This window comes from Sodiomyces alcalophilus (genome assembly GCF_042370955.1).
Source record: "Sodiomyces alcalophilus JCM 7366 unplaced genomic scaffold ACRALscaffold_2, whole genome shotgun sequence".
In the NCBI taxonomy this organism is placed as follows: Eukaryota; Fungi; Ascomycota; class Sordariomycetes; order Glomerellales; family Plectosphaerellaceae; genus Sodiomyces; species Sodiomyces alcalophilus.
In genome coordinates this window covers 4,229,163-4,245,798 of record NW_027263533.1, presented here as the reverse complement: position 1 = coordinate 4,245,798, position 16,636 = coordinate 4,229,163, and the positions used below count along the sequence as shown (strand labels likewise).

The following is a 16,636-nucleotide window of genomic DNA, read 5'->3' as shown; positions in this document are numbered from 1 at the left end:
TATCGGAGACACCCCCTTCGTCTGCCCATCGATATCCGGCCCTCTTCACCCGCGTCCCCGATCCAAGACAGGCCATCCCGCAGGGAGTACCGAGAGACTCGCAAGACCTCTCGTCTCCCATGCATCGACAGCCTCCCAATCGAGTGGCTGTCCCACCGCAACGGATCCAAGCGGACAGCGAGCTTCAACCCACACCTGCCGCGCCGCTCCAGGAGAATGGCCGGGGCAGGGAGAGGAGAAGCTCGGGCTTTTTCAGGGATATGGGTGGACGCCTCCGGTCCGGGTCCAAGGATCGACGAAACTCGACTCTGGATGGCCGGACCCCTGGCCTACCGCAGGAAAGAGACCCCCGGGGAGATGAAGCCTCCGAGTCGAGCGTGGCTACGGAGGATCCTGCTGAGCAGAAGAGGCGTCGCCGCTCCAGCAACTTCTTGATGAATCTTCGCAGACCCAAGGTTGCCGCCGAGCCCGAGTCCGGCGGTCATGAAGGTGGTGTTTCTCTCCGGCCGGCGGCCGATGCACGCCGTGGCCAAGCTCTCCCTCAGCGACTGCAGGCTGCGGAGGAGCGAAGGGGATCTATTGCCTCGGGCCCTGGGGGGGCTGCTGCATCCCTCGGTCAGCCTAGCCTCTCTCGGACGTCGACTACCAGCAACCTGCACGATTCGGGGGGCAGCATACACAGTCAAAATTCGCCGAAGAAGCGGTTCTCTGCTTTCACAAGCAAGGTATTCCACCGTCCCTCCGCGTCTCAGGACGGGCCGTCCAAACCCGGCACGCCAGTATCGATAGCCCCGTCTTTTCACAGCCGGCATTCTGGTATTCCCAACACCCAGCCCGGAGTGCCGAGTCCCCTTGCTGAGCGTCGAGGGAGGGACCGGAGCAACACGACCGGCTCGAGGAATACTGCTGATAGGGAGACCCGCGGCCGCCGCCCGTCCACGACCGACTTCCTTTCTGGTCTTTTCAACCGATCGTCTTCTAGCACGAGGGATCCTCAGCCACAGGCTCAGAAGCAACAGCAACAGGTGTTGCAGCCAGAGCATGAGAGGCAACAAGAATGGCAGCATCGTTTCGGCCAGCAAACCCCGGGATACCAAGCTGTGCCTCCGAGTCAACAGCGGCCGCCATCCGGACAGAAGCCAGGTTCCCCGTCGATGAACAGCCCTACATCTCCGTATGGCCAGCAGCCACCCCCTTTCCGCACGCAAGGCCCTCCTGTTCATCCCGTAGCCGGGGTTGTTCCTCCAAACCGCGGATCGGCATCACCCGTGGATCGGCAGAGTCCGTCTAGGCGTGTCGAAACATCTATCAGATCAGTCCATCCCGAATCCGAGGGTCCCAATGTTGAAACCGATGTCGTCGCAGCTACTGAGCGTCCGTCTCAAAATACCCGATCGTCTGCTCGATCGTCCGGTGTGGCGCCCGAGGCGCCGGCAGACAAACAACCTGGCACATCGCCAACTCGACCGATGCACCCAACCGAACGAGAGGGTGCCCAACTGAGTGGCGCGCCACCGCCCGGTTCATCAATTGACCCTTGGCAACCGGTTAGAGGTGGCGGGGAAACAGGCAGCCGGTTGCCTTCCAAACCGAATCTCAATCGCGAAAATTCCGCTCCCTCCCAACAGAGCATCACGGTTGGTAGGCCACACGGGACCCGACACTCCTCAGCCCCTCTGCACCAGCCGCCAGCCGTATCCAGCCAAAATAGAGACCTCGTAAAAACGGCTGGTCCACCGCCGCTGGATCGATCGGCTTCGGCATCTCCCCATTCGCCAGGTATCTCGCACACACCATCACAATCGCAAGGCTCCACGGTGGACAGACGGACGTCCCACATTCCGGCCGGGCCACTGCAAGAGGCTTCGGAGGTGTTCAGGTCCCAAAACGCCGGGCAAGTTGATGCGAGGTGGCTCGCACAACAACAACTTCGAGGCTCTCCTACCTCGCAGCACACGACACCCGAGGTTTCTACCACTTCAGGTCGGCTAACCTCGCAGGCCCCAACAATGCTAGCTCAGCGATCGCAGACAATGCCTGCTATGCCGAACACGGAACAGGGACAAGGTGCCGTTGGCCAAGGTGTTGGAGGTGGGCTAGGACAACAGAATGCTGCACAGGTGCAGGCTAGGCCGGCGAAGGAGAGTGCGGCAAGGTCTTTGTTCAGTGCATTCAAGAGGTCATCGAAGCAATCGGACGCCAAAGATTCGCAGAGGGGTCAGCCGGAAGCGCAAACGCCACAGGGGATCGTGCGGAAGGAAGTGCAACAGCAGCAGCAGATGCCGGCTCAGTATGGACCACAGCAGGCTCATCCTCCACCGATGGTGCAGGGGCAGATGGCTCCCCTCCAACAGTCCCAATCGTTAAACACGAGACACGCGCCGTATCCGCAGTACCAGACGCGACCGGTCTCCCCTTCGGCCGTTCCCTTCTTCGGGAGCGGTCCTTTTCGACCGCGCGTGCGGTCCGGCCCAGAACAATTTCAACCACGGCGACCAATCTCGCCCGGCGATGGCCGTCGTTCTGGCGCCCAGCTGCCGCCAGTACAAACACAATCGTTCGCCGAGCGTCAATATGACCAGGTCCCCATTCCGAGAGGTTACGTCGCTGTTCACGGGGAAGGCATGACTGTGCCGTCACCCTACGATATTGGACGTGGGATTCCGGGAGCAATACATCAGGCGCAGGCAGTCCAGGGCCAACATGTCTTTCAACAACAACAGCAACATGGCCAGCCAGTAATGCAGTATGCCCGGGTCCGGCAGCCGGGGACAGACTCGAGCATGAGTGTGAATTCGTACCATTCGAGCTCGCCGGGTCAACGACCTGCCAGTCAGTCGGCTGGCTCCATTCCTTGTGGTCAGCCAGGCGGGGAACCCACTGGGGCGCAGGACGTCGACGATTCCCAACGGCATTCGGGAGGTCCGCCGCAACAGACGGGACCGGAGCCAGGTACACCGGCGGGTCGTGGCCTCAACGTCGACGTGCAAAAGGCAAACCAGATTGAGGGCGATATCTACGACGCGACGCCCCGCAAGCCCGCAGCGCCTCTATCTGCCAACGAGACAGAGGGCAGCCATGTCACCGGCATGGGCAACTCGGAGGCGCAGTCAAACGACACCGGCGAGGAAGGCAGGGGTCCGGGCGCCAGTCTTGTCCAGAGCAGCGCGGCCGACTTTGACGACAGCGAAGACGGGCGCAAGAGGATCATCCATGTTGATGAGCCGGAGGAGAAGATTGTGTACAACCCCGATGAGGACGGCCCGGAAGCGAGCCGACCAAAGGGGGACGCGACGGACGATGAGACGCCCCAGATGAGTGCCACGAGCTACCCCGGCATGGAGTGGAATCCGTATGCAGCGGGAGGCTACGAGGATTGGAGTGACGACCCGGTCCGATAATCCTGAGGCTATCGTCGTGCCTCTTCTTCTCTTCTCTCTCTCTTTTTTTTCCCTTTCCTTTGATCCCCTTCCACACATTTTGAAGTGTAGTGTTGGATGATGCTTGTGCGCTTTGTCTCTTATGTTTATGCAAGCAGCAGCCATAATACCCTGGCATCTCTATTTCCGTTTGGGCGCTGCCATGCCATTATCTTGCTATATTCAACTCGTGCTGCGGGTAGAGATTTCATCTTTGTTTCATACGTACGTACGTACCATTTGCCTCTATTTGTTTTCATATATCACGGAATTAATTTCTCGCAGGGATTCAGTTTGGTGTGCGTTAGAGATATCATAATAGCAGCTACTACTCCTCCCCTCCTTGTGTCTAGGGAATTAACCAGTTCGACTTTGGCCTGTCCTCGCGCTTCGTCCCTTCCGAATCACTCTTTCATGGCATCTTCGTAGCTCGGGGGCTGGTCGGTATAGGACGTCGTTGATGCCTGCCTGGTCGGGGTTTGAATTGCTTGCTGGTGCCTAGCCGGGCTTGACTGAGATGAGTTCAGATCGGAGGGGCCCGACGAGTGGTAGTGGTGGTGGTGGTGTGATGTCAGCAGCTGATGGCGTTTCTGCCGCGACTCTTGGATTTTACGGGCGATGGCGTCGAAGAGGGCACATGGAGGTTGCGGATGAGTTGCGAACCCGTTGTTTCTGCTGCTGCTGCTGCTGCTTCCGTGGATTTCTCGACGAGGAGCCTGCAGGGAGGGAAGGGCTTTCCCGGAGCAGGAGCGGTAGGCAGCGGCGGGCTTCCTGGAGCAGCACATTGAGAGCGGATGGTGGTCCCTGGGACTGAGGTCTTTATATTGTTGAGCCGGGCAGGTGGCTGTTTGGTTCTCGGGGGAGGGTGTCAGTCGGCGGCGTCGGTCTGTCTGGGCCTCTATGCTGTAGCAAGTTGGATGGTGAAGAGGCTCGTCCCTTCATATCTTTATATAAATGCCATCTGCATCTTCCTATAACTTCCGCAAAGGTAAACGAGGCAGCCAGCCAACCTTTCGCTTTCGTATTCGTTTAGGAGATCCACAGCGTTGATCACGGGGAGGAGAAGGACGTATGCCGGTTGGCCAGAGGGAATATGTGTTCACTCATCAAAAAGGGGCTGACGACGACAGCACGGACAGGGCCACGACGCTGATTACTATACGTATTTTACCTGGGTGCCCGACCCAATAACTGCGCGGTATCGGTAGAACGGTCGGGCAAAATTCGGCGATTAGAGCATTGTTCGAAACCCGGCCAGGTCGCTGAAGTACCAGAAGGTATCACGAGCATCACCACGAGAGTATGGGAAGCACCTGCCGTGTCACCAGTGAACGCGAACAGTCATGTCGTCATAAGTGGGTCGTCGGAGACTCGACGAAGCTGGGATTTCGAACTGATACTTCGTACTGTACCTATCCGTAGGTACGGAGTACATACGAATAGAGTACCTACACACGGGGTACATGATTTCGTCTGTCCAACGTACAGCTGACCTAAGCGATACCGAGCTGATTATGTAATGGTCGTCTGCGAATGACTGGCACCTGTTTATCCCTGAAGATGCTTACGGACACACCAGTGACATTTTCTCGGATGATGGTCCAGGTGATCAGCCAAGGCGAGTGGCATCTCAGCAGCTCATAGGAACAGATAATAAGGAGGCTGTGTCACTCCATGGACAGGACGGGGATCTGCACGTGGGCTAGGTTTAATATGCGCACAGGGCGCTGGGCACTTTGTGTCGCACAGGCTGGCCCAAAGCAGGTCCGGAGCGGGTTGTTCCGGGCCCGAAAGTGGGAGTGGATCTACCGCAGGAATAAGGGCAGGAACTTAGCATTACGGTCAGAGATTTCCACAGAGTCAATTAAATTAATAGATCGATCGCTTATTTTCTATGTAATTAAGTTATACGCTGTTTATAATAATTAAGAGTCTTATTTTCTTAATAACCTTTTAAAGCTATTTACGCCGAGCTGCCTATAGCTATAACGATAATAACCTCTAATACGACTATCTATACAAGCCACGAAGACTAGGAACTATGGAAGCGCCTCTATAAAGTCAGGGCCCGTAGTAACGGAGTCTGGGACTTCCTATGCCCTAATAATCCGGTTCTAAGGCCGTAGCGAGCCACCTTGTAAGCGGCTAGTCACGAGTTGTTTATAGAGTGAGGCCGAATAATTGAATTATCTAAAGCTAAGGAGAAAAGAAGGAAAGGGGAAAACTCTATAGGTGCCTACGACCTAAATATAATATCGCGGCGACCTACTAGGAGTATACTATAATTAGTCGGAAGATCCGGTGCTTTACCGGATTATCTTTATAGGGTTAGCCCGTAATATTACCCCCCTCCCCCCTTAGTGAGTCGTTAGTCTTCGGTATAGGTTCGCGGAGCGTTATTATTTAATCGAATAACGCCTTTTTATTAATTATATAACGACCCTTAGTGGCTTTTTAATCCCGAATAACCTCTTTATTTATTAAAGAGCGCTTAAGGTAGGCCTTTATAGTTATACGATTAATTAACGTGTTATATACGGCTATTATTATTATTTATAGACGGGTCGTAGGATTATTCCTTTTATATAAGGAACCGATAAGCGTACCTTCCCTAACTATATAACTCGTTTATTAATAATACTAACTTTACTATTACCTCCGTTATCTTGTTTTTTCTTCTTTTTTTTAATAATATCCTTTATTACTAGTAGTATGTTTTTTATCGCCTATTACCCTTTCACACGCCGTTTTATTATTCTAACCCCTTATCTCTCTCTCTAGAAGATATTTAAGTTTTTAGGATTATCTCCGGCCCCTAAGGTACGTTTCCCGTTCTTCCTAAGAGCTTCGCGCGACGTTTACTGACTTATATATATAATATAGGGGGCTAATAATAATAATAATAATAATAATACCAGCGAGGAGGCACCTACTCCCGCCCCGGCTAGTAAGGAGATCACTTCTCCTGCCTCGGCTATAGACCGCCGCGCCTAGCTAGCCCGAGCCGCTAAGGCTAAGGGTAAGCGTTCCGCGGGCGAAGCTTTTATAGTGGTTAAGAGCCCCGCGAAGCGCGCTCGTGGAATAAAATATCCTCCTAGAAGGACCTGTTCAGTCTTCTACTACTCTTATATAAAGGCTATTACGAATAGCTAGGATAGGCGGCGTTACCGTGACTAGTTAGGACCCGGAGCGAGGATACCCGATCCTAAGTGCTATAATTATTTAAAGGGCGGTTATAGGTGCGTTCCTCCTCCGCCTAGGATAACTAGTCTATTAATAGCACTCCTAAAGGCGGCGAAGGTAGTTAATAACGACCCCTTCTATGGCCCTAAGGCGACGGAGGCGCTTATAGCGGCTTATTCGGCCTTCTAGAAGGCGTCCGGGGTTTCGAAAGAGACCTCTAGTATTTTATAGGAGGATAAGCCTATTTCGACGCCTATCGACTCGGGTACTAGTAAGCCTCGCTTATTAGTATAAGCCACCGCCTCCCCCCCCTACGGGGACTCCTATATCGTGGTAAGTGGACCTACACCTATCGCGGCGCCTTTTACCGTTATTACGCCTATTCCTAGCATAACGATTACCTTTATAGGGGTAAAAGGCCTACGCCGGCTTAACCGGTTTTTATAGGTGGTTAAGAACGTTATAGGGGTTATTCGTGTCGAGGTAAAGGATATCGAGTCCTTTAAGGGAAAGAAGAAGGATAGGTAGGCCGAGGTTATAGCGTCTATATTATCTCCTGTTATCGCTAAAAGCGTTAACGGTTACGAGGATACTCGTAATAACATTAATCTCGATACCTAAACCCGATAGCTAGGGGCGGGGCTTATCCGCCCTGACTTAATTAACGTGGACGGCTTTACTATTATCCTAACCTTTACTTAACCCTTACTACCTTTCCTATAACTCTTCTTTTTCTTATACCGTTCGTGTAGTCTATTATTAACTTTAATCGGGCTATACTTCTTTTTATAGTGGTCTAGGGCGGTTAATTCTTATAGGGACTTTATCGGTTCCTAAGATATCTAGGCGTATCCTTTTTACTTTACTAACGCCTCTCTTTTTACGCCTCTGCCTACCCTCCTATTCTTAGCGTATAAGATTTCCTTTACTATCTATTCGTTTTCTTTAAGGCCGTTACGAATTAGTCCGGGTTAGGGGTTATATAGAATTTAACTAAGAAGCGGGTCTTTGCTTATATATTATAGGAGGTCTATATAAAACCTCGGGTATATATTTAAAGGTATATCTAGTTCTATAATATACGGGTTAATAACCTTAATAACCCTATACTTTTAGTATAGCTAGCTTAACTTATATAACGGTCTTAGGGTAGAGTAGTTCGTGAGCGAGAGCTATATAAGGTCGCCTTTATAAAGGCGTTTAGCGGGGATACGGCGCTTATTCGCCGACTCTTCCTATTATAGCTGCGTGGCCGCTATTAAGGCTTAGGCGAACTCTATGGCTTTTTAGAGACGGCGAAGTAGGTTATAGGCTACGAACTCTTAAGCGTTACTGCTTAGTTCCTTATAGATCTAGATCGGGTCGATATAGTATCCGTGTTTAAGGAAGAACGGGCTTATCTTAGTGGTAAAGCTCTTTTAGTTATTTAACGCTAGTTAGGCGGCGGGTAGTAACCGGTCTTAATTATCTTATACGTAGCAGATAAAGGCTTAGAGGTACGCCTATACTTCTTGGTTTATTTGTTTAGTGGCTTTATCGGTCTAGGGGTGATATATAGTGCTTAATCGTTATTCGATTTTAGCTAATTTATAGAAGTGTCGCTAAAAGCGACTTATTTAGTTAGAACCTCTATTATTTACGATTAAGCGAGGTATACTATAGAACCGAAAATAATAGTATAGGAACTATTCGGTATAAGCTTTCGCTTTTATAGAGTCTATCGTTTTAAGGGTAATAGCCTTTATAAGTCGATCGGTTATAACCTATAAGTATCTACACTTTTTCTCCTTAGCGGGGGGCAGATCCGTTATAAAGTCTATTAATAGGTCGCTTTTTATTTATTTAGGAATCGGGAGTGGTTTTAAGAGTCCTTATCAAGCGTTCCGCTACGTATAGCTCTAGTTATAAACGTTATAGTTACGTATAAACCTATATACGTCTTAGTTTATTCCCGGCTAGAAGAAGCGTCTCGCTATAAGGGTAATTATATTATCTCGCCCCGGGTAACCTCTAATCGTAGAGTCGTGTATAGATTAGATTACTCGTGTTCGTAACGTGCTCCTTTCTTAGGCTCCTAGTACCTATAGGCGATCTCGGAACGTTAATAGTCCTTATAAGGTGATCCCGTATTCGGTAATCTAGGCTTAGAGACCTAATAAGGGGGAAAACTATCGATCGCCTTTGGATACGGCTTATATAGCTTAGCGATATTAGTTATCTTTTTCTGCCGTGGCGTCCTATAGCCATTATAATTCGTTATTAGCTTCGAATACTTATAGGTGTTCGCGAAGGAGGCGGATCTTTAGGGGAATTAAGGTCTCGGGGATTAACTATATATATCGCGCCTATTCCTATTCGTCGGAGAAGTCCTTTAGTTCGTCTTATTCTTTTCGCGAGAGAGTGTCGGCGGTATGGTTATTAGTACCCTTACGGTATTCTAGCATAAAGTCGAACTAGGCGAGCTCGCTAGCCTATCGGCTTTGCCTCTTATTAAGTATCTTCTTTATTATAAAGTATTCTAGGGCCTTATAGTCGGATAGGATCGTAAAGCGACTATAACTTAGGAGCTCTGCTCTTTAATACGTTATATAACTTATAATCGCTAATATCTCCTTATTATAGATAGAGTAGTTATACTCGGCTCCTATAAGTCGCCTCGAGTAGTAGGCGACTATATAACGATATCCTTATTCGTTTTCTTAAACTAATATACCTCCTAGTATGAATCCTAAGTAGTCGGTTTCTATAAAGGTCTTATTACTTAAGACCTATTATCGTAGGATCGGTTCCTCCTAGAACCTTTTCTTAACCTCTTCGAAGGCCGCTTATTCGTTAGGACCCTAGGAGAATACTTAATCCTTCTTTATTAGTCTTATTAGGGCGGACATAATATAGGCGAAGTTCTCTATAAATATACGGTAATAGTTTATAAAGCCTAGGAAGCTTCGGACTCCCTTTACCGAGGTCGGGGCTTCCTACTCTCGGATCGCTTTTAGTTTATCGGGGTCGTATAAAACACCCTGGCCGGCGGTGACTATAAACCCTAAGTACTTCACGGTCTTTACGCTAAACTCGTACTTTACTAGGTTAAGCGTTAATCCTGCGTCGCTTAGCGATTATAGTACTAGGTTAACCTTCTTCTTATAGTCGCGGAGGAACCCGCTTAAGTAAATCAGGATATTATTAATATATACGGTAACAAAGTCGTTAAGGTAGCGTTATAACGTTTTATTAATATATCGTTAAAAGGATACGGGGGCGCCACTAAGTCTAAAAGGGTATACTAACTATTTAAATAAGCCGAATCGAGTTCGGAACGCTATCTTCGCTTTATAGCTAGCGGCTATTCGGATCTTATAGAATATAGTAACTATATCGAGGTTTATAAACTACTTAGCTTACTCTAGGTTTCGGAGTGTTTCCGTGATTAGTAGGAGAGGATAGCGGTCTCTCTAGGTAATCGTCTTTAAGGTATAGTAGTCGTAATAGAATCGTAACCCTCCTCCTAGCTTTTTTATAAATAGAACTAGAGCTTTAGCGGCGGAGCTGCTAGCTCGTATAAACCCCTTATCGATAAGGTCGGTAAGGGTCTTCCGTAGGACTAAGAGTTCCTCTCTGGATATATTATAAAGAGGGCCCTAGGGTAATTCTGGTTCCTTACCGTCGGGCCTTTATATAAGGTTTATTTCGTGGTTAACCCTAAGTCGATAAGGGGGAAGGCGGTTTACTTATAAGTCGGAGAATAGGTCCGGAAATCGTCGTAGTATCTTTTCTAGGATATACTTCCGGGGGTCGACTAGGGACTTACTTCGGAGGGCCTTATCGATATCCTTAATACTAACGGCGTAGAGCGCGAGTTCCTCTTTACCAAACTATTATCTCCTTCATAATCGCTGTATAATACCGGCGAATACCGACCCGGTTACTACCTAAGCTTTATAGATAGCTCTAATATTATCGGGTTTTTCCTCGCTTTAAAGCCGGATATCTATCCGGGCTACTCCGTGGTAGAGGCGACGTCTCTTCGCGTAATAAGTAATATCGTTATATTCTATCTATAGTTTCCCTAGGAATATATTATAATCTAATCCTAGTATTATATAAGCGAATAGTTATTATATATATCTATTAATCTCGAGATTATATATAGCGATACCGGAACTCCTTATAGACCCTATAGTATCGGAGAACCCCGAGAGGGGTCTTCTAGTCCTATTAATTAATAGGAGGCGGAGGGACTTTATAAGACGTTTACTTATAGCTGCGTAATAGTTATATCCAGTATTTATAAAAGCGGTAACTAACTTTTTATTAATCCGTGCTTATATAAGAGCTAAATAACTATTACGCGATTATAATATAAACTCTTTCTAATCCCTTTATTCCTTTATAATAGGCTTTAATGCCCGTTTTTATATTAGAGCTATTCTTTTTCTAAGTCTTTATCGTTATCCGTAACTCCCGTATAAATCGTCTTATTATCCGAGGCTACTAAGACCTTCGCTACGCGGTTCTCTTTATAATCCTTAGCATCTTTTTTCTTTAAGCGGTATCTTCTAGTAAGGTATCCTTTCTTTCTATAGTTATAGCACTCTTTTATCTTTTTCTTCTTAGTTTATATTCGATTAACTCCTCCTATCTTTATATCGCTATTATGATTATAAGCGTGACTATTATTATTACTATTACGTGGCGCTTAGCCGAACCATAGCCTCGTGGCGAGGGCTTCGAGTCTCTAAGCGATACTTTATACTTCGGTTACTTAAGCGTAGTAGTTATTCAGTAGTTTCGTGGTGATAAGGGCGGCGCGGAGGCGACTACTAAGAGCTCCCTCTAGGAATATAATCTTCGTAGTATTATCTTATTAACCTCCTCCGGCGATAATAAGCTATTATTCGAAACCGGGTATAAAGCTTCCGAACGCTTAGTCTTTACGCTAGCATAATATTCTTAGGGCGTTAGCCGCGCGGGGTTATTTATTAACGTCTTTATATATACGGTTAAGGTAATTAAGGAAGTCTTTAGGGTTATATTAACTATTAGTTCCGCTTATAGCCTAAAAGGAGGCGATAACGCGGCGGGGAGCTTTATCTAAGTAGGCGTTAATAAAATACTATTTCTTATAAGCGTTCTAGAAGAGATATTAATCGAGTAGGAGCTTTTCGCGAATCTCGGATAACTAGCTCGTGTACTCGGAGCGTTTACCGTTAAACTTTTAGGGTAATAGAAGCGCTTTAGTCCTAAGGTTCGGAATAAGCGCTATATTAGGCGTGGGCGTAGTAACGGGCGGCTAAGGGCCCTATATAGTTTTTTCTAATAGTATAATAAAATAAGGCGTGGTTATACGTTATTAGTTTTATATCGCCTATAATAACTAGTTAATAGCGTTCTGTTATTCTTAGATCTAGGTAGTTAAGGTCGCGACTTAAGTCTATAAAGGGTTAATAATCTCCTTTCTTTACTCCGTAGCCTTAGGCGACTCGCCCGCTAGGCGTAACGGAGCGCCGGGAGGTGGATCGAAGTAATAGTCTATCTCTATTAGCGTAGCGTATAGGTTTCGCTAAGCTTTAGATATATAAGCGGCTAGTTATAAGTTATTTATAGAGTAAGGCCGAATAATTAAATTATTTAAAGCTAAGGAGAAAAGAAGGAAAGGGGAAAACTCTATAAGTGCCTACGACCTAAATATAATATCGTGGCGACCCACTAGGAGCACACTGTGATTAGTCGGAAGATCCGGTGCTCTACCGGATTATCTCCACGGGGTTAGCCCGTAATACACCTATCCCGAATTTACTTTCTACGCCTCTATCGCTAATATTAACGGGTAGCCTATTAATATATCCGACCTAACGGTTATAGGTAAGGCCGCCTATACTAAAGACTATTAAAGATATAAAGAAGATTATAAAGACTATAAGACCTATTAGAAGGGTATTAACGGTATACTTAAGTAGGTAGAAGAGTTTATCGCTGCGAAAAGACGGAAGGCCCTAATAAAGGGTATTACTCCGGAAGAGATTTATATAGTAGTATAAGCCGGCGCCGTACCCTATATCCCGACCCGTATAAAGGACTCCTAAAAGAACTACGATCTATATAAGAGTAAGCCGCCTACTAACCCCCGGAAGGTAGGCGCCTGGCTAGACGATTAGCAGGATCGGCTTTAGAACTATTATAATATCGGGATATATAGCGAGCCCCGGGAGATTTAGATTAATAATTTCTTTAATACTATACGACCTGCCTTAGGTAACTGGGTGGATATAAAGGAAGTAACGCTAGACCTTAAAATAGTAACGATAATAGCCCTTATCGCGGAAGGAAAGAAGGCGGCGGAATAGCTTAACGTACCGCCTACTCGAAGCCATAGAACTATAGCCTTCCTGGCCCTAAACCTAGGTAAAGGTAATAACGATAATAAAGGGCCGTACCGGACCAGGAGGGCTAACCGGAGCGGAACCTAGCGGGGCCGTAGTGCCTACCCTAAGGGTAAGTTAACTAACCGTATAAGCTCGAAGCGCCGGTAATTACTCTTCTATAAGGACGAGTGCCCCGCGTGCTACCGGCGCGGCCACGATCTACAGGGCTGCTGGATACTATTCCCGGAATAAGCGCCGGAAGGCTTTTAAGCTAACGACCCTATTAGGAGGCTCGTGGAGAAGTCCCTTAGTATGGACCGGGATCTATAGCACGCTATAGAGAAGATTAGGTCCCGGAATAAGAAGAAGAGGACCGCCGCCACCGCCGCCACCGAATATAAAGTCATAGACAATAATAACGAAGCCCTCGAGGAGGCGTGACTATGTACGGCGGAAAAGCTTATAAATGCATTCTGTGAAGGGTAAGGCAAGGCGTTAAACACCGTCCGTTCCGAGCTATGCCGGCTAGAAGCTCCGGAGGCCGCCCTCTTAGCCGCTGTATATCCTTTACGGTAGTCCGCTATATTAGACTTAGGTACTATATCCTATGTTTTTTATAATAGAAGCAGATTTACGGATTATAGACCGGCCTATCCCGATAACGTTATAATCGCCGGCACTATAACGGTGCCGATTTAAGGATATAGAGACGTTATTATAATAATAGAAGGAACGGCTAGCCCGATAAAGTTCCGGTTAAAAGACGTAGCCTACTACGAAGATTTTATCTATAACCTAGTCTTTAATAAGAAGATACGGCAGAACGGTTACTAGTAGGATTAAGAGCCACTAAACGATTATATACGCCGCCGTGACTAATTAATCCTTTATAAGCTAAGTGTCCACTACGATTAAACCGTTATAAAGCTCCTTCTAGTCACTAACGCCCCCGTTATAACTGCTCTTCTAGCCCCGAGTCTACTAATCCAAAAACCGATTAAGAGGGCAGCTAGCTAAGCCGACGGTAACTTATAGCACCTTCGGCTAGGGTATGCTGGCCTTGATATAATAAAATAACTAGAAGAGTAGTTATAGGGCGTTAAACTAAAGGGGCTAGGAACGGTAGAGTGTAATGCCTGCGCTTAATCGAAGATAGGTTATTAGATTAGCCGGAGGACCCGTATAGCTTTATAAGCGGCTGGTTATAAGTTATTTATAGAGTAAGGCCGAATAATTAAATTATTTAAAGCTAAGGAGAAAAGAAGGAAAGGGGAAAACTCTATAGGTGCCTATAACCTAAATATAATATCGCGGCGACCTACTAGGAGTATACTATAATTAGTCGGAAGATCCGGTGCTTTACTGGATTATTTTTATAGGGTTAGCCCGTAATATTACCCCCCTCCCCCCTCGGTAAGTCGTTAGTTTTCGGTATAGGTTCGCGGAGTGTTATTATTTAATCGAATAACGCCTCTTTATTAATTATATAACGACCCTTAGTGGCTTTTTAATCCCGAATAACCTCTTTATTTATTAAAGAGCGCTTAAGGTAGGCCTTTATAGTTATATAATTAATTAACGTGTTATATACGGCTATTATTATTATTTATAGACGGGTTATAGGATTATTCCTTCTATATAAGGAACCGATAGGTATACCTTCCTTAACCGTGTGACTCGTTTATTAATAATACTAACTTTACTATTACCTCCGTTATCTTGTTTTTTCTTCTTTTTTTTAATAATATCCTTTACTACTAGTAGTACGTTTTCTATTACCTACTACCCTTTTACACGCCGTTTTATCGTTCTAACCCCTTATCTCTCTCTCTAAAAAATATTTAAGTTTTTAGGATTATCTCCGGCCCCTAAGGTACGTTTCCTGTTCTTCCTAAAAGCTTCGCGCGACGTTTACTAACTTATATATATAATATAGGGGGCTAATAATAATAATAATAATAATACTAGTAAGGAGGCACCTACTCCCGCCCCGGCTAATAAGGAGATTATTTCTCCTGCCTCGGCTATAGACCGCCGCGCCTAGCTAGCCCGAGCCGCTAAGGCTAAGGGTAAGCGTTCCGCGGGCGAAGCTTTTATAGTAGTTAAGAGCCCCGCGAAGCGCGCTTATAGGATAAAATATCCTCCTAAAGGGACCCGTTCGGTCTTTTGCTACTCTTATATAAAGGCTATTACGAATAGCTAGGATAGGCGGCGTTACCGCGACTAGTTAGGACCCGGAGCGAGGATACCCGATCCTAAGTGCTATAATTACTCGAAGGGCGGTTATAGGTGCGTTCCTCCTCCGCCTAGGATAATTAGTCTATTAGTAGCACTCCTAAAAGCGGCGAAGGTGGTTAATAACGACCCCTTTTATAGTCCTAAGGCGATAAAGGCGCTTATAGCGGCTTATTCGGCCTTCTAAAAGGCGTCCGGGGTTTTAAAAAAAACCTCTAGTACTTTATAAGAGGATAAGCCTATCTTAATGCCTATTAACTCGGGTATTAGTAAGCCTCGCTTATCGGTATAAGCCACCGCCTCCCCCCCCCGCGGGGACTCTTATATTATAGTAGGTGGACCTATACCTATCGCGGCGCCTCCTATTATCGTTACGCTTATTCCTAGCGTAACGATTACCTTTATAGGGGTAAAAGGCCTACGCCGGCTTAACCGGTTCTTATAGGTAGTTAAGAATATTATAAGGGTCGTTTATATTAAGGTAAAGGATATCGAGTCCTTTAAAGGAAAAAAAAAGGATAGGCAGGCTAAGGTTATAGCGTTTACGTTATCTCCTGTTATCGCTAAAAGCGTTAACGGTTATAAGGACGCTTATAATAACGTTAATCTTAATACCTAAACCCGATAGCTAGGGGCGGGGCTTATCCACCCCGACTTAATTAATATAGACGGCTTTACTATTATCCTAACCTTTACTTAACCCTTACTGCCTTTCCTATAACTCTTCTTTTTCTTATACCGTTCGCGTAGTCTATTATTAACTTTAATTAGGCTATACTTCTCTTCGTAATAGTCTAGGGCGGTTAATTCTTATAGGAACTCTATCGGTTCCTAAGATATCTAGGCGTATCCTTCTTACTTTATTAACGCCTTTCTCTTTACGCCTCTGCCTACCCTCCTATTCCTAGCGTATAAGATTTCTTTTACTATCTATTCGTTTTTTTCAAGGCTATTATAAATTAGTCCGGGTTAGGGGTTATATAGAATTTAACTAGGAAGCGGGTCTTTGCTTATATATCGTAGGAGGTCTATATAAAACCTTGGGTATATATTTAAAGGTATATCTAGTTTTATAATATACGGGTTAATAACCTTAGTAACCCTATACTTTTAGTATAGCTAGCTTAACTTATATAACGGTTTTAGGGTAGAGTAGTTTATAAGTAAAAGCTATATAAGGTCGCCTTTATAAAGGCGTTCGGTAGGGATACGGCGCTTATTCGCTGACTCTTCTTATTATAGCTATATAGCCGCTATTAAGGCTTAGGCGAACTCTATAGCTTTTTAGAGACGGCGAAGCAGGTTATAGGCTATAAACTCCTGAGTATCGTTACTTAGTTCCTTATAGATCTAGATCGGGTCGATATAGTATCCGTGTTTAAGGAAGAACGGGCTTATCTTAGTAGTAAAGCTCTTTTAGTTATTTAATACTAGTTA

The 16,636-nt window shown here is 46.2% G+C and overlaps 1 protein-coding gene across 1 annotated transcript; it reads right to left on the bottom strand.

Annotated features, from left to right (window-relative positions):
• Positions 1-3,823: 3,823 nt before the first annotated feature.
• ACRALDRAFT_207756 (uncharacterized protein) lies at positions 3,824-5,256 on the bottom strand (the record flags this gene model as incomplete). The annotated part of the gene is made up of 8 exons (XM_071022310.1): positions 3,824-4,322; positions 4,474-4,536; positions 4,716-4,732; positions 4,759-4,812; positions 4,876-4,946; positions 4,996-5,048; positions 5,091-5,169; positions 5,250-5,256. The coding sequence occupies 8 exons, from the start codon at positions 5,254-5,256 to the stop codon at positions 3,824-3,826; spliced, it is 843 nt and encodes a 280-aa protein (XP_070877635.1).
• Between the last annotated feature and the right edge of the window lie 11,380 nt (positions 5,257-16,636).